The sequence below is a fragment of the Myodes glareolus genome, chromosome 11, assembly GCF_982192425.1.
Source record: "Myodes glareolus chromosome 11, mMyoGla1.1, whole genome shotgun sequence".
Taxonomy (NCBI): domain Eukaryota; kingdom Metazoa; phylum Chordata; class Mammalia; order Rodentia; family Cricetidae; genus Myodes; species Myodes glareolus.
The window spans coordinates 27,605,986-27,633,691 of record NC_142036.1 but is presented as its reverse complement, the minus strand read 5'-3'; the positions used below and the strand labels follow the sequence as shown (position 1 = coordinate 27,633,691).

The following is a 27,706-nucleotide window of genomic DNA, read 5'->3' as shown; positions in this document are numbered from 1 at the left end:
GCCAACAATGAAATCATGTGACTAACCTCCTGCCTGAATATGTGATTTGTAATCGCGTGCAGCTGTCTCCAAAATGCTGAGGATAAGCATCGCCCATGATCTGCTATGGCCCAGAGGCACAGGACTTGCCCATCTGACATCTGTGGAGCTCCCCCAACAAGCCTCCACCCCTCCATACCAGAGCAAACAGACAGCAGAAAGCATATCAGCCCAAGGATTTCACACGGGGAGGAGGGGGGATCAGTCAGAAATGCCTTCAGAAGACTCAAGGTAGGTAACACAACCTGGCAGTCAACCACAAGCCTGTCCTCACAGAGGCAGGGAGGAGAGACTGACAGTTGCCAAAAGGACAACTGACAATCCAGGGGTCCGACCTGCCTAGATCAGGAACCAAACCAGAGGCCAAACTTCACCTAGCGTGCCTCAGACCTGTGATAAGGGAGACACTGCTAAGAAGTATAGAGAAAGTGGTGGTGGCACACGCCTTTAGTCCCAGCACTCGGGAGGTAGAGGCAGGTGGATCTCTGTGAGTTCGAGGCCAGCCTGGTCTACAAGAGCTAGCTCTAGGATGGGCACCAAAACCCACAGAAAAACCCTGTCTCAAAAAAAGAAAGAAAGAAAAGAAAGTGGAGGGGGCAGAAATGACAAAAAATCATAGCCATTGGTCGATGTATGGGACTACAACATATGGCCAGATGTGTGTGCACACCATGGTGCCTGCTGGCCTTAGAACTCCAGTAGGAAAAGAGGAAGTTACTTAATGTCTCTACCCTTATCTTAGAAAGTCCCTTAAGACCTAGAGTTCAGGAGAGCTGGCTCCCACGTCCTGACTGAACAACACAGGCTACGGGAGATCAGTGAGCTAGCTGGTCCCACCGAGTCAGCTCCAGAACCGGATCTCCTGACACCAGACCAGCACACTGAGTTGCCTATACTTTCCCGATCAGCAGTCTGCGCGAAGACCCAGAGGCAGCAGTCATTCCTTTACCCTCCTAGCGCTCACCCCAAGGAGCAGAGCACATGCTACCTTACACAACCACTACCTCCAAGTGGGCTCTCCTACCAGGCTGGAGTTTTCTTGAGGCAGGATCTACACCCTTATCTTCCTCCGCTGGGCCTGATATGAGCCTGTTCTAATGCATTAAATCCACACTGACTGAAAGAATGAATGAATGAATGAATTCCAAGACATATAGAGTATCACTTAGGAGTGATGCCAGTACTATTACTTATTAATCTCATTTCAGGGAAGAAATCTTCTCAAATGTATCTCTACAGAGGGGGGAAATCCTTAAAAATATGCCAGAGACCAAAAGTAACAAACACAGACTTCATAAAAACAGATATTTAGGTAAAATTTAAAAACAACAACAACAAACAATAAAATGCTTCCACAGGTCACACTTGCCTTACCTTCTGAGAAACTTTAGAACTCTTCACTTTATACCAGAAGAAACAAACACGCCCTGTGCTCACAGTACAGACCTAAGTGCCAATTCACAGGTGACATGACACCACATACAGACTGGGCCAAAGACTAACCTTCCAGGACATTCTGTACAATTAGTGAAACAAACAGTCACACAAGTTTGAGCAGCCTCAGAGGTCACAGCAGAAATGATAAATCACTTACAACAAGAGTACATTTGACAATTCCATGAAGAGACATACAAAGGAAAACGAAGCATGTGGAAATTTCATAAGGCCATGTCCTTTCCCAGTTAATCAGAGTCCTTCTTAGAGAAAGGGAGAGAAGAAAGGATCAGACCGAGGCAGGCGAGCAGGTCCTCTGCACCACTGTGCTGGTGTTTAGCATCTGCTTTTCCCCCACAGACCTTGACTCTGCATCTGTTGACCCACATCACCCTCCAGGATCCCAGCAAAGCTCCACTACAGCCTTACAGAGAACGTCCCAGGCCAAGAGCGTTTGCTGCACACCAGTTCACTCTAATGGGCAGACAAAAGAAACTGGCGCACGGAAGGGCCAGTTCCGCGTGCCATCCTCTGCACTGTCTCTTCTCTCCAACCAGGAAAAAGCTCTCACAGCAGCACACGCAGTGCTGAGTCTTTTCTCGCTGCTGCTGTGACAGCAATGGAAGCAAGAGGAAGGAAGGGGTCTGTCGGCCATCAGAGATGGAAAAGGCAGGTAATTTGGGCAAACCCATGGGATCAGAGGCACTGGTGTTTTAAGAAAAGAATCAGAAGCGGTGTTCTGTGTAGGGGAAGCAAACTCCTACAGAGCCCTCCGTCCCGTACGTGTGACAGTCAACGCTCAAATGTTCCAGAGCTCAACTTAGGTTTTAGAAAATGCCCGAATTAACTGCTGTAGTTTCCCCATGATGTCATATTTCATGAGGACCTACCATTTGCCAGGTTTCATACTTGGTCTCGTACACAAGAGGGACCCAAACCAGACGCATTTCCTACCCTGAGTCTTGGGTGGGGAGAGAAATACCAGGAAGGGACAGAGAACTCACTGCAAAATGATGGACAGACTATGCTGGGAGCAATTAAATCAGGCATGGGAGACAAGGACTGGATGGCTGGCTCAGCAGTTGAGAGCACTTGCTGCTCTTGTAGAAGACCTGGGTTCAGTTCGCAGTAACCACAGGGATTCACAAAAGCCTGTAACTCCAGTTCCAAGGAATCCAACAGCCTCTTCTGACTTCCGGACATCCACACGCAGATGCACTTACATACATGCAAACATACATACAAATAAAAATAAAATGAACCTTAAATAAACTGGATCTAAGCAAGATTTGGCCGAGGTGTAGTGTCAGCTGAGTTTTCCAAGCAGAGACAAGGCATCCAACGGAGAAAAGGGAGGGAGAGCGCCCAGGCAGAAGGAGACAGCCAGAAGTCAGTGTCTCTGTAGAGGCCTGATCACAGCAGAAGGCCTGGAAAATCTAAAGGACTGGGAAAGACATGCAGGAAGCTAAGTTTCCTTCAAGGGCTGGGGGCAAGCAAGGGGCACTGACTAGCAAGAGATCAAGAGGGTCATCCATCAAATGCCACAGAAGAACTTTGCATTGAGAATTTTGAGTTTGTTACAAGCGGGTACATTCTGACACTAAGCTTTTATGTCATAAACAGGAATGCAGGTGGGTGTTGCAGGCTACATGTGTCTTTAAGTCCCCTAGTCATACAGATACATGTGACACAGGGGCAGGATGTCTCTGATTTGCTGTAAAATAATCTATGATGCTGAGGAGGAGTGGGAGAGTCCGAACAAAACCACACAGCTTACAGCTGATGATACATATGATATTCACATTGATCCTTTGAGAGTTACACTGTACATTACAGCTCCCTGCACATCATTAAAATCTTACCTAATTAAAGCAGAACGACAGAACTCGGAACCCCTGAAGCTTCTCCCTGTTCTACAAACTTCAGCATAATCATTTGAGGGGCTTATAAAATAGATTACTAGGGCCAGGGAGTGGTTCAGTCACTAAAGCCCTTACTGCACAAGCATAAGGACCCACGTTCAGTTCCACAGCACCCATGTTAAAAATGGGATGGGACAGATTCAACGCAATGCCCATCAAAAGCCCAGCAAAATTCTTCAAAGACCTCGAAAGAACGGTACTCAACTTCATTTGGAAAAGCAAAAAAACCCAGGATAGCCAACTTGTACAATAAAAGAACTTCTGGGGGCATCACAATCCCTGACTTCAAACTCTACTACAGAGCTACAGTACTGAAAACAGCCTGGTATTGGCATAAGAACAGACAGCAGGACCAATGGAACCAAATAGAAGACCCAGATATCAATCCACACATCTTCGAATGCCTGATCTTTGACAAGGAAGCAAAAAAAAAAAAATATCAAGTGGAAAAAAGAGAGCATATTTAACAAGTGGTGCTGGCATAACTGGATATCAACATGTAGAAGAATGAAAATAGACCCATATCTATCACCATGCACAAAACTCAAGTCCAAATGGACCAAAGACCTCAACATAAAGCCAGCCACATTGAACCTTATAGAAGAGAAAGTGGGAAGTACACTTGAACACATGGGCACAGGAGACCACTTCCTAAATATAACCCAGCAGCACAGACACTGAGAGAAACAATTAATAAATGGGACCTCCTGAAACTGAGAAGCTTCTATAAAGCAAAGGACACAGTCAACAAAACAGCAGCCTACAGAATGGGAAGAAATCTTTACTAACTCCACATCAGACAGAGGTCTGATCTCCAAAATATATAAATAACTCAAGAAACTGGACACCAAAAGATCACATAATTCAATAAAAATAATGGAGTACAGACCTAAACAGAGAACTCTCAACAGAGGAATCTAAAATGGCTGAAAGACACTTAAGGGAATGTTCAATATCCTTAGTCATCAGAGAAATACAAATCAAAACAACTCTGAGATTCCATCTTACACCTGAAAGAATGGCCAAGATCAAAGACACTGATGACAACTTACGCTGGGGAGGTTGTGGGGAAAAGGGAACACTTCTGCACTGCTGGTGGGAGTGTAAGCTGGTACAACCCCTTTGCATGTCAGTGTGGCGATTTCTCAGAAAATTAGGAAACAACCTTCCTCAAGACGCAGTAATACCACTTTGGGTGTATAGCCAAAGGATGCTCAATTGTGCTACATCAACTATGTTCATAGCAGCTTTGTTTGTCATAGCCAGAACCTGGAAACAACCTAAATGCCCTTCGACCGAAGAATGGATAAGGAAAATGTGTTACAGCAGAAAAAAATAATGACATCTTGAATTTTGCAGGAAAACGGATGGAGCTAGAAAACATTATTTTGCATGAGGTAATCCAGACCCAGAAAGACAATTATCACATGTACTCACTCATAAGTGGTTTTTAAACATAAAGCAAAGAAAGCCAGCCTACAAACCACAATCCCAGAGAACCTAAACAACAATGAGGACACTGAGAGAGACTTACATAGATCTAATCTACATGGAAAGTAGAAAGTAGAAAAAAATGCCTGGCAGTGGTGGTGCACGCCTTTAGTCCCAGAACTTGGGAGGCAGAGGCAGGTGGATCTCTGTGAGTTCGAGGCCAGCTTGTGCTACAAGAGCGAGTTCCAGGACAGGAACCAAAAGCTACAGAGAAACCCTCTCTCCAAAATCCAAAAAAGGAAAAAAAAAAAAAAAAAAGAAGAGAAAAGAAAGAAAAGAAAAAAAAGAAAAAGAAAGTAGAAGAAGACAAGATTTCCTGAGTAAATTGGGAGCATTGAGACCCTGGGGGAGGGTTGAAGGTGGAGAGAGGCAGAGAGGGGAGCAGAGAAAAATGTAGAGCTCAATAAATATCAATAAAAAAATAAAAATAAAATGGTTCTAAAAAAAAAAGAAAGAAAACAAACTCAAGGGCATCTCTGGAGCAGGTTCCTTGTCTCATAATGTCATGTCAGGAATTTTTCATTTTTTAAATTACTCCATTATTTTTTATATTTTTCATTTTATTTTATTTATATTTTTTCCTTCTCTCTGTTTACCCTCCAGGGCTTGTGTACATATCACGGCTTCCAGTTTGGTAGTTTGGTACTGTTGTGGGCTTCCTGAGTTTCTGAATGAGTGAGTGGGTCTTTGTTCTTGAGCCTTCCCTTGTTCCCTTTCCCTTCTGTCTGCTTGATTTACCCAATCTGATGTGTTAGTTTTTGTTTTACCTTATTGTATTCTACATTATCCTTTGAAGGCCTATTTGTTCTCTTATGAGAGACAGAAGAGGGGTGGATCTGATGGAAGAAGAAGTGGAGAGAGACTGGAGGGAGTGGAGGCAGCAGAGGAGACTGATCGAGATGTGTTGTGTAGGAGAAAAATCCATTTTCAATAGAAGGAAAATAGCTTACAGAATAAAGAAAAGAAAAGAAAGAAAGAAAGAAAAAGAAAGGAAATCTGGTCCATAACAGTTAACTCTATGGGACAGCAGCATTCAGGGCAGCTGTGGTCTTTTTCTCCATGCATTTCTGGGCAATAGAGACTGTTGATGGAGAAGCAGCAGCTACGGCACTGGGGAATCACCATTACGTTACCCTGCACTCAGGAACAGCCATGGGCTCCTCCATGAGCTGGTCCCCAGCCCCACTGCCTTCAGGATGGAGTCCTTCCCAGCTCCTCAGTGCATCCTTCAAGAGGTTACACTCTGGCCCCTTTCCCACAGGAACCATCTGCCTCAAAACTGAAGAAAGTCTCAGATGGTAGCCCAGAGCCTGGCCAAGTCACTGATGCTCTCGGAACCTCCAACTCCCTGTGTAAAAAGCCTGTGCTAGCTAATTTGCAGCTGCTGGGAAGCTGTGAGACCCTAAATACAGACGGCTCTCACCATTCCAAAGAGCCCCTAACAAACCCTGTGGAGATTTCTGTTTCCAATGTCACACTCACTGTCATTTCCACCTCTATCCTAAGCCAATGCTGATGGCCTGAGGGAGATCCTCCTTCTGTCACCAGCCCCAGAGCTGACCCTAGGAAGACAACAGCTAATACAGCCCTTTCTTCTCCTCAGGCCTCTCCAGCGACACTGCTATCCAGGATGGGCCATTTGCTCCTCCAAAGCACCAACCCACATAACTCTGGCCACTGGCCAACCCCTTGGCAACCGCCCAGTGCCTTCCCGGTCTGTTTTAATTTTCACCCAGTCTCGGCTACCAGAGTTTTGTGAAAGTTCTCTATCACTCGTCCCTGGCAGAGAGTAATCAATCACTTGTCTCCCCATTTTGAAAACAGTATGATGACATGGGTTGGTACACAGTGCTCAAGACAATTGCTCAATCTCTTGATCTGGAAAATTGGGACAATGTGTATTAAGACAGCTGGTACTTATTGCTCCCTGGATCAGGGGCCCCGAGTTCCCCGTGACTCTAGGACATCTGAGGGCAGCTGGCAGGAGGAAGGAGACACCAAAGAAAGCCGTGGTTGCTGGGGGGACAGCCACTGCAGGGCTACGTAAACGGGTGACAGAGAAGTGGCAGCATCGGGGCCATGTGACTTAGTTTCCTTTCCAGGAGCTGTGATTAAACCATTGGAGGAAAAGGGCTTTGGGGAAGGGGGTCCACTTCACCTCACAATTCCAGGTCACAGTCCACCGTTACAGGGACCCCACAGTCAAGAGCACAGAGAAGATGCTGGGTTGAGTCTTCAGTTAGCTTTCTCCTTTTCATCTAACCCCAGACCCCAAGCCCAGGGAATGGTGCCACCCACAGTGGGTGAGTGTAATCAAGACAATCCACAGACACATGCCCATAGGCAACCTCATCTGGACAGTCTATTCCTGGGTTCTCTTCCCATGTGTTTCTAAATTCTGTCAAACCAACCACTAAATCTAACCATCACTGTACGGTAAGGAAGCAGAAGGGAGTCTTGGGGCAGTCCTAAAGTTCCCTGGTGTGCTAATATCGACCACCTGCCAAAGTCCTGTGCACTAATGCCTCAGAGTGCGTGTTCTGCTGTTTGCTGGTTGGTTAGTTTGTTTGTTTTGGAAATAAGGTCTTACTTTGTAGCCCAGGCCGGCCCCTGAACCTGACACCTGCCTTAGCCTCCAGAGTTCAAGCCTGACATTAGTGTTTCACACTAATGCCTTATACCAGGCCTCACTCTACGGAGCCCCAGAAAGACGGCCTTCCCAGCAGCGATTCTGAGTCCATAGACCTTCCCCTGTTCTGCCCAGGAGAACAGGAAGTCTCGGTGGTATCTGAAATGACAAGCGCACCACACAAAGACAAGGGTGGGCACCAGCTTACTGCACACTGGGACAGAACCACTCATCACAGAGGTGGAACCAGACATTCCAGTACAGCAAGACACAGGTGGGAGCTGGCAGTTACTGGGAGCCACCGTGAAGAAGCCGGGAGGCCAGACCAGATCCCCAGAAAAAGACAACGCAGAGTGTCTGTGTGATCACAGAAGGACAGCAGTTCCAGCCACACTAGACCTGAGGTGAGCTGTGCTGCCCTTGGGTGCTGGCTGCTGGACTGATTATTATATTCCTAGGATAGTTCTTTTACTTAAGCCAACTGAGGTGGCTCTCTTTTCATTGCAACCAAGTATGCTCTGACAATAGCATTCTGTCAAAGTAAACAAAACCATTCCTCTAGGAAAACCCTCTTATAATCTATTTCAACTGATAGCAACTGCTTTTGTCTGATTTCAGCAACTACTTTTGGCTGAATTATTACAAGAGCGCCCTTCCTCCAGAAGAGGAGAGGGCTGCGATCTCTCTTAAAGCTAGGCTAGTTTTCACACCAGTGGGGCCAGTCTGTGTAGCCTTTCATGATGCCTTTGAGCTAGTTTGGTCAGCTCACCCTCCACTCCAGGAAAGCAAGGGAGCTACCACATCAGTAACTCCGTTGCTAAGACAACTGCTTACTTTCCATATCAACTGCAAACTCGTTGCTATGGAGACACGTATACAAGAATAATCCTTCTCTGACCAGAGAACTCACAGAAGTCTTGGGGAAGGGGACTTTGCTAAACGGGATGCTAAATAGACGTGTACTAGAGTGCAAATCTCATCATATCGGAGATACAGGACTACTCTAGACACATTTAGGAGTTGCATCCTTACCGCAGAAAGCAAAGAGCTGAAACAGAGGTCTGACTTTTTTCCTGATTGAGAGGTAATCCAGGAATCTCATTTCCATTATCCATGCATTAATGAGTCCTCCAACTTCTCACTGAGCTTCAAGTTCACATATCAAACTTTTGATCTGATAACTCTATTTAGATATCTAAAAACTATCGAGAGAGAGAGAGAGACAGAGACAGACAGACAGACAGAGAGAGAGGGGGGAGTGAGAGACAGACAGACAAAGAGAGAGCGACACAGAGAGAAATATTGCCTCTGGGCATAGCAGTGTATGCCTTTAATCCCAGCACTCAGGATGCCGAGGCAGATGGGTTTCTGTGAGCTGAAGACTAGCTAGCGTTACATGGTAAGACTATTTCTAACAACAAAACCCTATCTCAGACTGAACACTGTCAAATTCCTCCCCACCTCCCCACCCAAGTGAGTCCTATACCTGTGCCTACAGATTCTCACCTTGCAAAAAGCCAGAACAACTGAGCGAGCACTCAGAAGCCTCTAAAGGTTCTCTGCTCCTGTCCCTTTAAATGCCCGATTCTCCTATTTCGAATACACTTCCTGAAGCCTTCTTGCTGCTCTCTGGACATCTCAGCTGTCCTGCCCCGGAGCCTTTGCAGGGTTTTAGCCCAGTCAGTTCCTCGGAAGAGTCTCCCCCACTGCCCACTTCCTGCCCACTTCTATACTGCACTAGCCTCTTCAACTTTCCTCACCTGACACATAACCTGCCTGGCCCACAACACAGAAGCGCTGTCTCCCACACACTCCTCATCTCCACCCCATTCTGGGGACAGTCTAGGTCACCCGGTTAGTCGTCACCCAGCACCTGACAGTTCACAAGCATGAGCCATTCCTGAACCATCGCTAAAATGACGGAGACTACTTTCCTTGGCAGACGCAAAGCCTGATTTTCACTTTGCAAACTAAGTGTCCTTTGAGGTCCTCGGCGCTTAGCTGCAAACACTATCTATGGCCTTATATGACATCATCTACAGCTGATTCACCGGCATCTCAGGACTTACACCAGCAGTGTGTGTGTGTAGGGGGGGTGTTCTACATCCTGGCTCTGTGCCAGGCAGCCTGAAATCAGCACTCACATGATCTGACCTTTCTGTCTAAAAACGGCACATACAAAGGTTCTGCTACCTGGGTGTCTTCCAGCTAATGACATTAGTTAAATCACTTAGAGGTCTTGTCCCTAGAGGAGGACAGCCACAGCCCTCCAAGAGACACTTCAAAGAGCTCCAGGAAGTGGAGGGGAACACTGGACTAGAGCCCCTAGGGTCCAGAGGAGAGCCCACACACCCTAGGAGCTAGCTCGAAGGGGAGAGAAGCAAGAGCAGCCAGGAGCTCCGCCTGTATTTACTGCCTCCTGCTGAGTTCAAGGCGCAGGTACTCAAACATGCCCAGGCGGGAGAGCAAGCTCAGAATCAAAGGTTGCACTCTGTTCTGGAAACTGCCTGTAATCTCGTGGAGCAAACCATCAAGTTATTATTAAAGAACGACGTTAGGCATGGCTCCATCCTCAACAAGGGACTTGCTTTCCTTCTTAGCCATCCTGGCACGTGTACCATCTTGACCTCTATCAGGTTACTGCTTATGAAGATATTCAACGCAATTGAACCAGAATATCTTGACGTAAAATTCTAGTTAACTGGACCACTTTAAAGAAACACTGGCATCTTTAAGTTGTCCCTGCACCTGCACCCTTCCACTATGTTATTTCCAGAAACTTCCAGCCACTCTTTCCTTTCATGCTGACACTGTCCCAACACATCTCTTGTCCAGCAGCATGAGTCTCAGTATCCAGACCTTGTGACAGACGACCCCATATGGCTTAGTAATAGAATCAATATGGGGGCATGGTGAGAGGGGGGACGGTCACAACAAAACTACATTTCCCAACCTTCCTTGTAGCTAAAAGAGATCACGTGAGCAAAACATAGCCAATGAGATAAAAAAAAAAGCAATATTATGAGAAAAGTCCCTAACAACTGCTAATTCATAGACCCCCTTTGTCTTCCCCTTCATCTCTGTGCAAGCTGGTGCCGTGTTGGACCATGAAAGACTTGAACAGAAACCAGCAACGCAACGTGCTAAAAATAACAGCAGGAGACTCGTCCCTGTGACAGAGAACACTTGGCTAGCTTGCTTAAGTTAGCAGCATTTGCCTTTTCTCTAACAGCCCTGCCTCGTCCTATCTGCTCCTATTGCAGGGCACACCAGGGCTGCTCTGCTAACAACAGGAGCGTTTGTTTCCCCCCTCCTGGAATATTAACTTGCCCATCATCATGTTTCCTGACCTCCTAAGGCCACGCTCTGCGAAGGAAAACCTCCCTGGCTGCCTTAGCCTGGTACCAAACAGGCACTGGTCCCGCACGCTTCTGGGACTACCGGTGGCTTGTGCATTTTGATTCTACATTCTGTCTCCTTGGAACGTTAGCGCCCACAAGAATCAAAACCTCACTTTTTCCTCGGCCCTTCAACACCACAAATAATTTCTCCTGAAGATGCTACTAAGATGCAGGATACTAATGGCCTGTTATCATGAAGGCAGAATTGGAAGACACACTGCCGGTCTGAAAGAGGCCAGTGTGGGAGGAAATACAAAGTCAAGATATTTATTATGCACCGAGAGAAATCACAAATAAATTAAAACTGGTGAAGCCAAACTGTGCACAGACCCAGTGGCAATGAGATATGCACTATAGTAGCAGCACGCGCTCCATATTTCTGTTTGGGGGGCTTCTCTGTCTTGTTTGAAGACGGGGTTTCACATACTCTAGGCTGCGTACAAGCTCACCACACACCAGAGGCTGCTCTCCCTCCCAGGGCTGATCTTCCAGCCTGCACCTCCCAGGTGCCGGGCCTATGGGTGTGCACCCATAGCGCCTGGCCAACCTTTAAAGGGTTTTCAAATTTTCTGTTTCAAGTGTCAAAAGCAGTGGAACTTTCCATGAAGGCTACCACTGCCCACCATCTTGCCAGCATTTAAATGAGCAGGACTTGGACGACGGAGTGGAGAGTCGGGTGGACAGGGCAGGCGGCAGAGCAAGTACAGCCCGGACATCCAGCCCCAGCATCACATGAAATTTAAGAGCGCAGATTAACCTAAGCACTCATCGCTTCTTTTGAAAGAAGCAAACCGCAGGCCTTTCAGGTGTGCTGGCCTCCTCTTACTTACTGTGAGAACTATCCTGCAGCTAAAATGATTTCAAAGGGAAACCCCAAGGCATTTTCAGCTTGACAGGGAAGGGCAGAAAAGCAATCTGTCGGCAGTCTGCTGAGGAGAAGCCTCAGACTCGAGAAAGCCTTGATTCTCCACAACCAGGAGTCAGGGATGCTGGTATCCAGACTGATGGGGCCCTTGGTCCAAGAGAGGCAAGTGTCCCAGGGGCCTTGCCAGACCCTCACGGGGGACATCAGAATCTTCCTGGGAAAAGACGCTGTAGGACCTACAGAACACGTACTTAGGACCCAGGAAAGCGAAGACGGGAGAAACAGGACACAGACAGTGAAAGGGAGATGGAGCACTGAGATGACAGACCAAGGGCTTTCCTGGAGAAGTTTCACCAGCTAAAAAGCTCTGTTCTGAGAGGAATCTAAAATGGCTGAAAGACACTTAAGGAAATGTTCAACATCCTTAGCCATCAGAGAAATGCAAATCAAAACAACTCTGAGATTCCATCCTATACCTATAAGAATGGCCTAGATCTAAAACACTGATAACAACTTATACTGGAGAGGTTGTGGGGGAAAAGGGAACACTCCTGCATTGCTGGTGGGAATGCAAGCTGTACAGCCCCTTTGGATATCAGTGTGCCGATTTCTCAGCAAATTAGAATACAACCTTCCTCAAGACACAGTAATACCATTGTGTATATATCCAAAGGATACTCAATCGTGCCACAAGGACACGTGCTCAACTATGTTCACATTTGTTTGTCACAGCTAGCACCTGGAAACAACCTAAATGCCCTTCGAATGGAGTACTACACAGCAAAAAAAAAAAATAATAATGACATCTTGAATTTTTCAGGAAAATGGATGGAGCTAGAAAACATTATTTTGCATGAGGTAATCCAGACACAGAAAGACAATTATCACATGTACTCACTCATAGGTGATTTTAAAACATAAAGCAAAGAAAGCCAGCCTACAAACCACAATCCCAGAGAACGTAGACAACAATGAGGACACTAAGAGAGACTTACATAGATCTAATCTACAGGGGAAGTAGAAAGTAGAAAAAGACAAGATCTCCTGAGTAAATTGGGAGCATGAGAACCTGGAGGGAGGGGAGAAGCAGGGAGGGGAGCAGAGAAAAATATGGAACTCAATAAATATCAATTAAAAAATGGGGGGAAAAAGGGGCTGTGTTTTGTAGGTAGAGTTCATAAGGACAGGAAGCCCTGTGAGCAGGGCTCACTGTTGTCGGTAGCTGGGCAGGCAGCAGACTCCGAGACCACTGAGGACAGACACAATGAGCTTTGGACCCCACTTCCCTGTTTTCTGGCAACACAGAAAGAGGACTATCAGCTCTACCCCTCCTTAGGATGCAAAACACCTATGAAAAGGTGGATTTGGGGGGCCTTTGTTGAGGCCCCCTAAGGGACAGCTACCTCCTCCAGGTCAAAAAACAGAATGTTGCCTCTGGCCCTGGACAGAAACCTGATATTCCAAACTGTCCCAAATATTACATACTATATAAACTCCTTTAAGAGGAAATCCAAGAGGGTCTGTCCATCACCTGTACAGGAGATCATGGGAAGCTGATTCAGTTGAAGACAAATTAAGGTGACGGAAAGAATAATGACTCCCTTAAGGAGATATCGTGTGTGTGCCCGGGAAGCCCCGTCCCCCGTCCCGGCGATTACACACACCTTCACTGCCAAGACTGACTGCTCTTCTAAGTTCATTTCCCTTTCTGTCTCTTCTTCAGAAATGGGTCAAAGTCCTAAACATTAGTGTCCTGAGTTTGGATTTTTTTTTTCTCTCTCTTCCCCGTGTAGCTGCTTACTAACCTCACTGCTGAGCCCACCTCCTTCTTGGACCCTAGTTCACAAGGCATGCCTAAAGCTTTTCTCCTACCCATCTCCTGCCCCCCAGCAGCTACTGCGATATATACAACCTGCCTGCCCTGTTCTTATCCTCTCAAATGCTAATAAAATTACCCCTGAGCTTCCTCTTAAGGTGGTGTTTTCTAAAGTCCCTTCCCCCTAGAGGTTGAACCTAGAATTTTATGCATGATGGTCAAGTGCTCTACCACTGAGCTACAACCCCCAGTGGCTAAATTATTTTACTCGTGAGGCTAATAACTCAGAAAAAGATACAATTCCCCTGTAATAATAATAGAGTTCACTTTATACCTCTAGAGTTATGGACTTCAAAAAGGAAAACTGGGGACTTTGAAGTTCACTGGATGGATGGATGGATGGATGGATGGATGGATGGATGGATGGATGAGCAAACAGACAAACAGCTAGACTTGAGAGGGATAACAGGCAGGTATGTGTCTTCACGTGCTATACAGAGGATGAAGAAGGAGCCCGTCCACAAGAACAGAGAATGGAAGGAACATATGGACAGGATCAGTCAGGAAACACGGCCAACAGGGGTCAATGATTTGCAGGAACCACAGAGGACGCCTGCCTGGAGATTCCATCAGAGGACGGGGCACCGTCTCAGCAATCAAGAGCACTGGCTGCTCTTCTGGAAGACTTAGGTTTCATTTCCAGTACCCACATGGTGCCTCACCTCTGTCTTTAACTCAAGTTTCAAGGGTTCCAGCAACTTCTTCTGACCTTTAGGGTCAGGCGTGCATGTGGTCCACAGGCATGTGCGCAGACAAAACACTATACACATAAAATAATAATAAAATTTTTATATAAAGAAAAAAAGAAAAGATTTCTGTGAGATACGTAGAAAGGGACTGGCAGTCTTGGAAGCAAATGAAGACAGATCTCTCCCTCATGTTCTGCTTGGACTTCGCCTCCTGTTGCCCTGGTAACAGGAAAACATTGAAACTGCCCCTTCCGTGCCAGGAGCCCACAAGAATGAAACACTATGGCCCCGGGTGGAGACATGACTTTCTGATCTGCTCCAAAGAGCAGAGTTGAGCATTATATACCATTATCCCCTCCAGTCCTAGTTTGTTTCCTATTGCTGTGATAAACACTAAAATCAAAGCAACTTGGGGAGGGAGGAGCATCTGACGGATAGGTTATAGTTCCTCATGGGGGAAGCCCAGGCAAGAGTGGAATCAGAGCACATGGGGGGATGCTGCTTACTGCCTGCTCCTCCTGGCTTGCTCAGGTTGAGTTCTTAGACAGCCCAGGACCACTTGCCCGAGGACAGCACTGACCACAGTAGGCTGGACCTCTCACATCAAATCAACGATCAAGAAAATGCCCCGAGAGGCTTGCCGACAAGAGACTCTTAATGGGGACGTTTTTCTCGGCTGTCACACCCTCTTCTCAGGTAGCTTCAGCTTGTGCCAAGTTGACGAAAGAAAACTAACCAACACACCTAAGCTGGCTACTAGACATGTCAGTCACCTGGCCAGGCCTCCCCTACTCCACCCACACCCCCAGCGGAGCTGATTCACCTGAAGATATGCTAAGGCGAGGGGAAGACTAATTATCCCTTTGATGAAGTACTATATTAACCCTTACTAGAAGGCCTCCCTCATACAGTTGTCCAGAGGCCCTACCATGTGGCCTGCCTGCTTCTGAGCTCGAAGTTTACCTTCCTCCAATTTCAGATACTAAACATGCTTTCCCTAAGGTCGTGAGGGTTGATAGGCCACCCCTCCTCCTTCACAAACAGCTCTGGACCCCAACTCCTGCCACCCTGCTGAGGAAGACTTTAAAGAAAGGGAAAGTATCACGGTCTCTAAAGAGAATCCAAAAGTATCCTTTAAAACTTGCCAAGTACCCAGTGAAAGGAGGAGGCACCTTAACTGCAGCTTCTAAAGATTTCAAATACACACAGCTTTCACCCTGGCACTGGGGAGGCAGAGCTCTCAGAGTTCAAGGTCAACCTGGTCTACACAGGGAGCTCCAAGCTAGCCAGAAGTACATGGTGAGATCCTGTTTCAAAAAACACAAATCAACTTTTTAAAAAAAATTTGGCAAGGAGACTAGAGATACGAAGGTTTTGGTCAGGGCTGTTAATATTTCCTCCGGTGTGGCTAGACTTCAAAGGGTCTACATTTTCTTTCCCTATTTTTTAATCTACTCTGTCCCATGACTTAATATCCAAAAGAAGAGCTCTCATTTGACATGATATTCCAAACCGCCTAAAAGATCCCTAGGTTACAATGTGGCAGAGGCAATCCGATAAAGAGCAAAGACACAGTATTGTCCCTTAAGAGTTAATCCAAATGGGGGTTGGAGAGATGACTCCAGAGAACAAATACTGCTCTTGCAAAGAGTTCAGTTACCAGAATCTTTATCGGGTAGCTCAAACTGTCTGTAGCTCCAGCTCTGGAAATCAGATGTTGGTCTCTTCCAACATCTGCAGTCATATGCACACACTCACACAGACATAATTAAAAATAATGTAGTCAGATGTGGTGGCACACATCTTTAAGGCCAGTCAGGGCTAGACAGTAAGAAAGACGGACGGATGGACACAGGGACACACACACACACACACACACACACACACAAGAGAGTGCGCAATTAACTCAAATGGGCCTATCAATCTCCTAGGAAGAAACACCCACCAGGAACACCATCAGCACCAGACACTAAGAAATAGCATAGTCTACCTCAACCCATAATACACCAGATTTCATAAAGGAGTCTGACTGGTCTTGGAGTAAATAAGTACATTCAATTATCTTCCAAAAGTGCACTATCACTTATTTATTCAGCACAATGGTCTCTCTGGCTATTGTCCACTCTAATCCCTATGTGATGGCACCTTTGGTCAGTGTCCACTTTCAACTCCTGAGGGTACCCCACTTTACTCTGAAATAAATTCTACCTATCTTCTACACTATACGCGGCACCTCTCATCTGAGCTCGATGGAGAGCTCATGGACCAGGGAGCTGAGGAGAGTCCTGAGCAAGAATGGTACATTCACATGCCCAAATCTCCATCAGACACACAGCAGGAAATAGCAGCCCTCACAGGCACTGATGGGCCATCACTGGCCCCGGAAGCATCTCCCACACCGCCTCACATTTCTCCGTATTCCAGTGACATTGTGGCTAATAATACGTCAGGGCCAGTCTGTGCTGTCCTCCAAAGAGCACTGTGAGCAAAGAAAGAAGAAAGGCATGGCATGGCAAGGGAAGGCATGGCAAGTAAGGGCAAGGGAAGGCACGGCAAGTAAGGGCAAGGCAGGGCTGGGCAGTCGTCCTCCTAAAGAGATCACTAGTTAAACAGATATACTAGCCAGGGTCACAAGAAACAGAAATATTCTGGGTTCCAAAAGAAGGCAGAAGTAAGAGGTCACTATGCATAAAGGAAACCATATTAAGTGTTAGCTCATGGTGCAGCATGCCTTTAATCCCAGCAATCGGGAAGCAGGGGCAGGCAGGCCAGCCTGGTCTATAGAATGCCTTCCAGGGCAGCCAGGGCTGCACAGAGAAACCCTGTCTCAAAAAGCCAAAACCAAACCAAAAGAATCATATCCACTAGGAGGTGCTCAGAGGACAGAATAATCACAGAGACAAGGACAAGAAGAGGAGAGTATGAGTGTGTGCTTCCTACATAGGCAGGGGGGCTAAGTAGGCCCAACCCCAACACAGGGGTCTTGGGAGGCAAGGGAGCTGGAACATAGACTGAGACCAGCAGCCAAGTGGCAGTACGCCTGGTGCAAAGGCAAGTCTCTGCGTCTACTGGGAAGACAGCATTTGCTCCATCAAGAGTACAAAAACAGTCTCTACACTTACTCTACCTCTGCGGTTGACCCGCTATAGTTCTTTATGCTGCATTCCCAGAATTAATCGGGACTGTACCTGTCTCCTATGCAATGGCACGAGTGCTCCCTCCAGGCATCATATGGCCATGCCACTGTGATTATGATGACCTTGCTTAGCGTGCTCAATCGAATGAAAGAAGATAGAGGGAAAAGGAATTGGGGGCGGGGGTGGGGGTGAGGGGTGGGAACCAACCTAAGCAAAATCTCAAGAAATCTCCCTAGACAAACACAGTATTCATTAGCACTTAATATGCTGCCAACGAATTCAGGTAGTGGGTCAACTACCTCAGACGTCAAAGACCCCAAGGTTAAACAGCACTGTGCTACTTCCAATGAATGACTGCCTCTACACACAAGAAAACTGAGGTACCAGGATGTCCAGGCACCGCCAACCACCAACACCAGAATCCGAGTCCTGTTCCCTCCTCAGTCCCGTTCAGCGATGCCACGCAGCCACCTCTGTAGGCCAAAGCTGTATTCAAAGCAGTCAGCCTCATACGTTACAAGCACACTGTGTACTCCTTTATAAACTTCTGTGTTTATAAACCACTGTGTTTCCTTTATAAACCTTCTGGTGACGACAATATTTTTTGTTAAAACAGCAAGAGGGGAAACAAATAAAAAGCACGGAAATAGAAGCACACATACCTGCTCCATTCTCGTCTAGTCTATAAAAATTAACTGCATTTTTACTTCTCATTTTGAAGTCCCCAGAGAAGTCAGTGCGTGCTAAGTACAAGTCCTAAGGTTTGTATCAAAAAGAAAAAGGAAAAAAAAGAACATGATCCCAGACTTTTAAAAGAACAACAATATGACCTTGATTGATCTGAGCAAAGATCACTCATTGATAATCTGGTAGGATGAAAGAAGTTCACAGAACAGGCAACAGCCAACCCACATGAACCAGGCTTGAGGGCAGCATCCTCTAAGCAAGTAAAGCAGGTTTCAGGGGATACGGACCTTCTTCTACAGAGTTCCCAGGGAAGGAGCCTAGAAGTCAGCAGACGTCTGAGTTCACTTCCCTCCCAGCAGAATGGAGACAAATTCAAGGACACTACAAGGAGGCAGGCAGGATGTAAGATGCACTGAAGACCAAGAGATGGGTGTCTTTGGCAGAAGGAGGGAGGGAGAGGTGGGTGGTGATAGCACAGGCTTTTTTATTCCCAGCACTTTGGAGCCAGAGACAGGCGGATCCCTGAGTTCCAGTACAGTCAAGGCTACACAGAGAAACCCTGTCTCAAAACAAAACAAAACAAAAACAAAAACAGGGAAAGAAATAATGGGAAATGAAGGGATGCGGTGCAATAGAATCAAACAAATGAAAACTGAACACAACATCCCAACCAGTGGAACCATGTGTAAGCCATGTTGGGGTCCTAATTCAAACACTTAACCATGTTGGTAACCACCTTGGATATTTTAATACCCGGCTTAGGTGACTTCTCTTAACTTGGGAGGGCAGTTGGGAGCCTGGGATGGGGGAAATGAGGACTAGACAGACACACTACCATTGCGACTATGGAACCAACTATGGCTTAGTCTCCTGCCCACTACAGCCTGTTGAAATAAAATGACTCACAACCTCAGTTTTCTTCAAAGTACTTCAGTAGTAGCAACAGCAACGAAAATGAATGAAACCAGACAATTCTCGTTAAACACTAACTCTAGACACAGATCATGGGGGTGACAGGAACACAAATTCATATCATTCTATCCACTTCTGCCAGCTAGAAAACATCCATGATTAAAAAACAACAGCTAATGTAATATGTCTTTTGAAGCACTTTGAGAAACAAGACAGAAGCAAAGCTGTATTTTCTCTTGACTTTATTGTGGGACAAGGTTCCTGATAAAATCTGAGTACTCAGAAAAAGCAAACAAACAAACAAACACAGGCCTGTAACCCCAGCTCTTGGGAGGGGAGGCAAGAGGGTCGATTCAAAGTCACCCACAGCTGAATTCAAGGCCAACCTAGGCTATTAGTGTGCTCCTAGCAAGACAAACAAAAACAAACAAACAAACCAGCAAGTGAGAAGTGAGCCCTGAAAGATCCCTCCCTGGTGTGGGGCCTTACCTAGGTACCTAGAAGCCTCTCAACAACCAACTTTCCCAGCCTCAGAACCAAATCTCCAGGGAGGGGCCTGAGAAATGGTAACAGTTTGAAGTGCCTTCGGTGACTGATGCAATCTCTGTTCCTTCCTGCTCCAGGGGCCCAGCCAAACAGTTGTCCAGCAGGGTCTACGTTCCAAGCCCTCAGGGATGAGGATCACACTGGATTCCACATTCCCACTGCTATGCCAAGCTTAAAACTGTGTTCTCCAGTTTCCAAAACATATCAAAACATAAAAACAAACAAACAGAAAGGAAGGTGCCTCAGCTAACTGGGTGGGTGTAACACGCCTGGCTTCTATCCTCACCTTCATCTACCGTGTTCCTCACAAACATTTGGGTGTGCTTGGCCATTTGTGCTGAGGTTGAACCTAGTGCCAAAGTAAAACTCCCTGGGAAGAAAACAAGTGTATCTACAGAGCCCAGGGGACTCTCACTGGGCACTGTATCAGCAAGGATGCCTTCCCTTTTACTCAGCAAATCCAGGAGAAAACCCCCAGGAAACAGGCCAGGGCTAGGGCCCGGCAGTACTGAGTATGCCTGACACTTGAACAGTCAGTCACCAGAGGCCTCCTGCTCACCCCAGGAAAGAGAAGAAAAGGGGGGGGGCTCGCAGGGGTTGGGGGAGCAACTCACAACTGTAGCTTTGTTTTAACAGCATCAAAACACTGGGAACCAACCTTCAGCCACAAAACTGACTGGCATTTGATCAAAAACATGTCAATACAGGTCAGCACCTGGGCTGCAAAGCCAGAACTCAACAATTTGGAAGATTAACAATCTCAGGTCCTTCAAAAACACTCCCTGTCAACAGGTATCAGCATCTGCCCAGATTGACAGCCAACACCCCTGGAAAAATGAGTCTCCCAGAATCCCCTGGGCGCTCGGCAGACCCTCCTGGTAATCTCTGCGGACACCATCCAGTGCTTGCTAGCAGGGCAGGATGATGAATCGTCTTTGCGAGTCTCACTGCACACTTAGACTGCACACACACTAGCTGAATTACTTTTATGTGCAGTGGTGCTATGTCAGACACGGAGAGGCAGGCATGCTGTAACCTGCAGGAAGGATGACATGGAGCTAAAGGCCCCTTTCGCGGTTTCTTCAGTGGCATGCGGCTCCAGGGCCTGCTGAGCACTTCCTTGTCCACATTCTAAGCCTAGAACTGCTGGTTCAGGCTTTCCCTCTCTTGCCTCTAACAAGTAACCTATACAAACGTGTTTAATGTCACAGCCTGGTTCTTTGAAGGAGAGCAGTTTTTAAGTTTTTAAAATTATCTGAAAGAATGGAACCCAGTCAAGTCATTAACCTGAGAAAAAGGAGAGACTGAGTTCCCAAGGATAACAGATTTCACTACAGGAGAGGCACCTTGATCATCACAGATACACATAAAGCTAAGGACCCAGGAAAGAAGGCAGCTCATGAATATAGAGACGGGCACATCCCTGATGTCAGCAGTATGGTGACCAATGGCTCAGCAGTTAAGAGCGCCCATGGTCTGCCCACAGCCTGGCAGCAGACCCAAGGTCAGTTCCCAGGACCCACATTGGATGGCTCATGACCAACTGTATATTGAGCTAAGTACTTCAGATACTTCTGGCCTCTGAAAGCCCCTGCACTTTCGGACATGTTTGTAGACACACACACACACACACACACACACAAAGTAAAAAATAATTTAAAAAAAAAAACTTTAAACGTTTTAAAGTCAGTCTCTAATGGGAACCTCAGCCGAAGTCAGGACTCATATTAGTAGAGTTTCCACATTGCCAAACACTTACATACACACTGAATTTCATAAAAGTCACCCACACCTCCAGTCTCTGATTGGTCCTAGAATAAATCAGTATATTTAAGTCTCAAAAAATCATCATCTTCCACTTATTCCAGAAGCCTGAGACATTGTCTTTTCCCAATATTCAGAAAGAGCCAATTTTCCTTAAATAACGCCCCCCCCATTAACAGACTGTGTAATGCCACATAGATGTTTGAACTTTAAAACCAAACTGAGCCAACCACGTGGAAGGAAGACATGAAGACACTGAATTGTAAAATTACAAACCTCAGTTGTAAAATTATGTGAAATTGTATCACGGTACCCTCTCAAGAAACTGATCCCCCGAAAACAAAAACAAAAACAAAAACAAAAAAAGCATTAACCAATACATGTAAGAAAAGATAGTTTTTCACAACTATCTAAGGTGTTAAATTATCCACTCATAACTACTTCAGCATAGTGACAATGCATCCATTTTTAATGCCAAAAAAAAAAAACCTCTTCAGGTTAAAACAAAAAATAAATCCAGTTCCAGGTGACCCAGGCAACATACCTGACTCCTCTCTTTGTCCACTTTCTTGAAACACTTATTCAACGACAAATTATGTCTCACTGAGTTTTTCCACCCAGTAGGTGCGTTCGCAAAATACGGGAAATGTTCCAAGATCCAGTTGTAAATATCCTTCACTGGCAGGCGCTTGGTCGGAGAGTCCTCGATGGCCATAAATATGAGGCAGCTAAAGGAGTAAGGGGGCTTGCAGTTGGGGTTCTGCCTGGCATCATAGGGCATGTCCGAGTGGGCGGGGGAGGGGGGAGTGTCATCATCCAGGTCCTGGACGGGACTGACACTCCTGAGGACCGACTCCCCGAAGCTCTTCAGCAAGTTCTTGCTCTCGTGCAGCCAGTTCAGATTGGTCAGCTCTTCATCTTCCATGGTCCCCTCTTCTAGTCTTATGTCAGGCAGAGGGAAGTCCAGGTCATCATCTTCCTGGAGGGCCTTGGAGAATCCGCTGCCCTGGTAACAGTGACTCAGTCCACTGGACACACTGATTCCTGAGCTCTCCGGCTTCTTACTGGCAGGCATGACTGGACCCATTTACGTGAAGGCTCCTAGGAAGGACAGCAAAGAGAAGTGAGGAGCTGGAGAAATGCAGAACAGAAATCAGAGTGAGGTCCCGCCTAACTCCCTCTCCCCGATCCGGGTCTCAGTTACATGGTGACGGCCTCATAGGACATCCACACGGAAGTCACACAAGCCCACCATACAGTTACACAATGGAGAAAAATGAGCTCAGTATGTCAGCAGCACAGTGGCAACTGGAGTCATAGGTGGCACTTTTAATGCGCAAATTCATCATAAGCAGCTTCTCCTTGGGTCTACAGTTGCTCCCTGTGACCAGAGGAGAGAGAACATTACTATTTGGCATCTCTGATCCTCTATTATAATGCACACACATCCATAACATGCGGATTTCTTTAAAGACTCAGGATAAACCCAACAAAATATGTGTAACAGACAATTACTATGGTTTTGTATTTCCAGTCTCCTTGTTTCTCCTCCTCAGAAAGAAAAACAGAAACGCCAGGTCTGAAGGTGTGCACTCAACTGTAATCCCAGCACACCTGCAATTCCAGCATTCTGGAGGCCATGGCAGGAGGATTGAGAGTTCAGCCGGGCGGGATGGCGCACGCTTTTAATCCCAGCACTTGGGAGTCAGAGGCAGGTGGCTGGCTCTCCGTGAGTTCGAGGCCAGTGCAGTCTACAAGAGCTAGTTCCAGGCTCAAAAGCTACAGAAAAAAAGCCAGTTTTGAAAAAATCAAAAAGGAAGATTGAGAGTTCAAGGCCAAGCTGGACTACCTGAGCTCCAGTCTTAAAAAACGAAGAGTGTTGCCGGGCGGTAGTGGCGCACACCTTGAATCCCAGCACTTGGGAGGCAGAGGCAAGCGGATTGCTGTGAGTTCGAGGCCAGCCTAGTCTACAAGAGCTAGTTCAGGACAGGCTCCAAAGCCACAGAGAAACCCTGTCTCAGAAAACAAAAACAAAAAAACAAAACAAAACAAACAAACAAACAAAAAAGAAGAGTGTTGACAAGACAGCTTAGCAGGTAAAGGCCCTTGCTGCTGAGCCCAATGGCCTGAGTTTCAGCTCCCAGACCTACAGGATGTGAAGAAGAGAGAATGCAAAGAGAGAACTTCAGCAATTTGTCCCCTAAGCTCCACATGTGCACTGTGGCAATCACGTACTCCCATATATACATACAGACATACATGTGCACATATACATAATACATGCATATGTGCTCACATATGTGCATATATATAATAAATGTGATCTTTTTCAATGTAAGGAAAAATAATAGAGACGGGAGGGAAGGCAAAGAGAGTTACTTCCAATCCCATAAAAAGACCCACCTCAGGGTCTTGGAGGTGAAACTGTAACCAGAAGCCATTGGTTTGATTGGTTGGTTTTATTTTGTCCTACAGAAAAATCCTAGGGAAAAACTGTAACTTTAATTACATTTGAAAAGTATAAACAAGGACAACAAGGAATTCTTCAGACTACAACCTGAGGAAGTACTTTCAATTTAAGGACATCACACCTAGACAGAAAAAGCATGTAACCTCAGGCACTAAAAAAAAAAAAAAAAAAAGGGAATGAAAAATATGCCATTAACTAGAACTAGAATTTGTGAAGAAAATGAAGTTGAGAGAGCAATTAGGAACTTCAAAACAGAAAGGCGAATTCAACAGAAAACGTAGCAGACTCTCCCCCGACCATCAGCATCCTCTATCAGTGACCTAGAACAGACAGCAAAACTCTATCTGACAAGAAAATACAAGGAGATGGCAGCTTCACAAACAGAATAACCCCACAGACACAACCCTCTAGAACACAACACAAGATAAAAAGGACAACGGGTCTTTCACTCCATGTGTGCAGAGCTACAACTACGGCCTTAGTTTAAGAACAGCATCTCTCTTTTGGCTCAGTGAGGGATTCAAGCACTGTATCTAGAGAAGAATTAATACACTGAAGGCAAACAAATGGTCGGTCGTTCCAAGCCTCTAACTATCCACTAACACAGCACAGGAAATTTAAGTGCAGGAAGGTATAGAACTGCGTTCTAGAAAGCATGATGCAGAGCTGCAAACACCAGGCAAGGTGCCAGCATGCTGCAGCACTCTCCTACCAGCTGGACAGAGATGCAAGGGCCACAGCTCCCAAGTGGATGCAAGATGCAAACTCTAAAGAGAAAAAAAAAAATCACCACAAGGCTTCACAGCCCAACCCACGCAAGGCAGTCAAGAATCCAATTCATCCACGGAAATATTTCTATCAAATAAGGGAGCTAATCTATGTTATCAAAAAAAAATGGTAGCTTGTATCTTCAGTTTTGGAGATGTTACTGAATCCAGCCTGATATTGCTTTTAACTTCCTCATGAAAAAAAAAAATCAGGGCCAGCTTGTCTCAGTTTCCTCGGAGTTCCCTAGAAAAAGGGTCTAAACTACCAGCACAGCCACACAAAAGAGAACTACCCAGCCAGTTAAGTCAACTTTAGCCCCAAATGAAAGTTTTATGTCTCCTGAGCTTCCAAACAGGAAAATTATATCATGGCTGACAGTAAAGTAATTTAATTGCACTGTTGCTATGACAACATACTGCTCTCTTTCTTTTTAATTTGCTTATTTGTCAGCAGCTTCCCCAAGGAACTAACATGCTATTCTCCATGTTTTCTTTTGTTTTCAACAAACACTGCCAGCAACGTGGCCCTGTAAGAAAAAATTTTAAAGGCTAATGCCAAGGAGAGATGGCCTGAAGGAGTCCCTAAACTCCGGATTATTTGCTTCCCCAAACTCTCCATTAACGGCACCCCTATAAATCCCATGCTTTTTAACAGGATGGCAGGCTCCTGAGCACTGTACTTCTATGTTACAACAACCACAGCTGAGGAGTTTTCCATTATTATCCCTAACTATGAAATTTTCCAAATCTCTTTTCCCTTCTTTTTCTTTTTTTAGAGGGGTGGAGGGAGAGTGTGAGCCTGCCGTCAAGCAAATGTTCTTAATCTGCTGCTAATAACGTTGCTTTGAATAGTTATCCACCAGTGGCCGCCTTAAATTTTTCAAGTTATTGGTTACGTTTCACACACCCTCCGTTTTTTTTTATGACTTCCTGTGTTTTATCTTCCTTTCTTTCTTTCAACGCAGAAAAATGGAGCAGGAAATCTTACTTTTTTTGCTAATAGCAGAACGTCTCCAAATAACTGACAATGCCATTATGGCCCAGGTCTGAAGAGATGTTAGCGGTGAACTTTCTAAAAAGTTGAGAAATCTTCCTCAACCGAAGCTGGGCAGTCTCGAGTTTGGGGGACCGGGAACCTCCCCCTCCTTGCGCGCGCACACACGCACGCGCTCCACTCCCTTTTACTGTACTTGTCAAAAACATTTCAAGGGGACCAACGAGAGCAGCGATTGGCTGCGCCGTCCGTCAATCAGCGGCGTTGCCAGGCAACGAGAAAACTGCTCTTCTCCGCGTACACAGGGCAATTGGGAGCTCGCATACCTTCACTGCCGGTCAGATGTCATAAACCTTTTATTGGCCGCAGCATGGCGAGCCGAAAAACAAATCAATAAGCACCCACCGCCCCCCTCAACTCACATGGGGGCCCAGAAAGGCTTGCAAAGAATCGAGGTGCGGAGGATTAGGGCCCCGCGGGTCTCGGGATGCTCGCGGCCGGTGCTGAGCGTGCTCGGTTAGGGAGGGGATCTTTGTTAGGCGCCCGTTCGCGGTCTTGGGGTCTCCAGTTGATCGGCACCCTCTGACCGACCCGGATTGCTAGGGATGCCTGCTTCGCAGACAATACCAACTCTGTCGCTCTCCGGGACTGTGGGGAAACCGAGGCACGAGAATGCAGCCAGCTCGTCAGTGAAGGAAACTCCTGGTCGAGCAACTTCTAGGCTGAGGGCTGGGGGGGGGGGGGGTCTCCCCACTCCGGGTCCAGCTTGGCCCGCACCCCGCACTGTGAGCCTAGTCCTGACCGCTGCGGACCACCACGACGGCTCTCCGGCGAGGACCCCCAGCCTGGGTGGCGCGGGAGGACGAGGGCACGGACTCACCTGGCCAAGCGCGGCGCGGGGCCGCCGCTGCCTTCAGTGCAGCCGACAAAGTTTCGCGGGCGCCCAGCGGGCATCGCTCGGGGCCCCGCTGCGGACGCTCGAGCCCTGGGCGGGCGGTGGGGGGCGGCCGCGGATGCGGACGGCAGGGGTGCAGGGGGCGGCGCGGCATGGGCCCCGAGCGAGCGTCCGCGGGCGCCGCGTCCTCCCGCCGGCCCCGCCGCTCTCCACGCCCCGTCCCGCCTCCCGCTCGCCTCCGCTGCGGCGCGTCGGGTCCGGGGCGCGCCGAGCGGCGAGAAATTGTTTCCACTGCAAACAAAAAAAGGCGACACATGACCAGGCAGGAGGAGGGGAAGCGCGGGGAGGGAGGGGCGGAGGGAGCGGGAGAGACGGAAAACGTGGGCCGGGCGACCCCGGGCTGCGGCGCGGGCCCTTAGGGAGGCCCTTCGGCCAGGCTGGGCCCCTGGGCTACTCTGCAACACCCGGGGACCGAGGGGACCAGGGCAGGTGGCGTGTGGCTGGCCCCCCTCCCCTGCTTCAGGCCACACGAGTGGTGCTGCGCAGCTGGCAACGTGTCGCCGCAGCGCTTTTACCCCGGCCGCCTGCCTTACAAGGCTCGAAAGTAAAAATAAAAAGAATTACGACGCGAGCGAGGCTTCTGAGGGTGAGGAGAGAAGATACCACTTTTCTCCAACTACTACTGCAGCACTCCCGAGGCGGGTCCAATCCTCCACCACCGTGCACCTCCTGCCGGGGCCGAAAAACTGATCCCCAACCTCCAGCCTAGGTTGCCTTGGCTGCGGAGGGCGGGAGGATGGCCGCCACCACAGAGGGAGAGGTACACCCCAATGCAACGTCAGTGGGTTCCCCATCCGACTTCTGCACCTGGAAGGAAAACAAGTCTTCCCTCCTTCACATTTCTAGCTTCATAAATTAAAATGATAATTGGCAAACACCCCCTCCCCCGGGAACTGCGCAGCCACTTCTCCAGTCTCCAGGCACCTCCAGAGAATGGCCACCCACTGCTAAAGGCACACCAGCCGGCTGCCTTTGGAGAGGATGAAAGCAGAGTCCAACAGGACACCCTGCTGGTGACATAAATAAAAATAGGATTGCGCACCACTCTCAGGTAGCTAGGCGAGCAGGTTCTACAAAGAGAAGCCCAAAGCCATCCTCCCACGCCCACCTCAACAGTGGACAGCTGTT

The 27,706-nt window shown here is 47.3% G+C and overlaps 1 protein-coding gene across 7 annotated transcripts in view; it reads right to left on the bottom strand.

The window, feature by feature from the left end:
- The window catches only part of Foxn3 (forkhead box N3), a 386,273-nt gene that overhangs the window by 187,479 nt on the left and 171,088 nt on the right, over positions 1-27,706 (bottom strand). For 4 of the 7 annotated variants that reach the window (XM_085697820.2, XM_085697824.2, XM_085697825.2 and 1 more), the window contains exon 3: positions 21,937-22,493. In XM_085697820.2, the coding sequence (XP_085553946.2) occupies positions 21,937-22,479 (543 nt within the window). In that variant the 5' untranslated portion in view covers positions 22,480-22,493. Of the gene's footprint in view, positions 1-21,936; positions 22,494-25,617; positions 25,771-26,045; positions 26,069-26,503; positions 26,700-27,706 lie in introns of those variants that run through there. The other 3 variants (XM_085697822.2, XM_085697823.2, XM_048449411.3) reach the window with 3 other exon arrangements.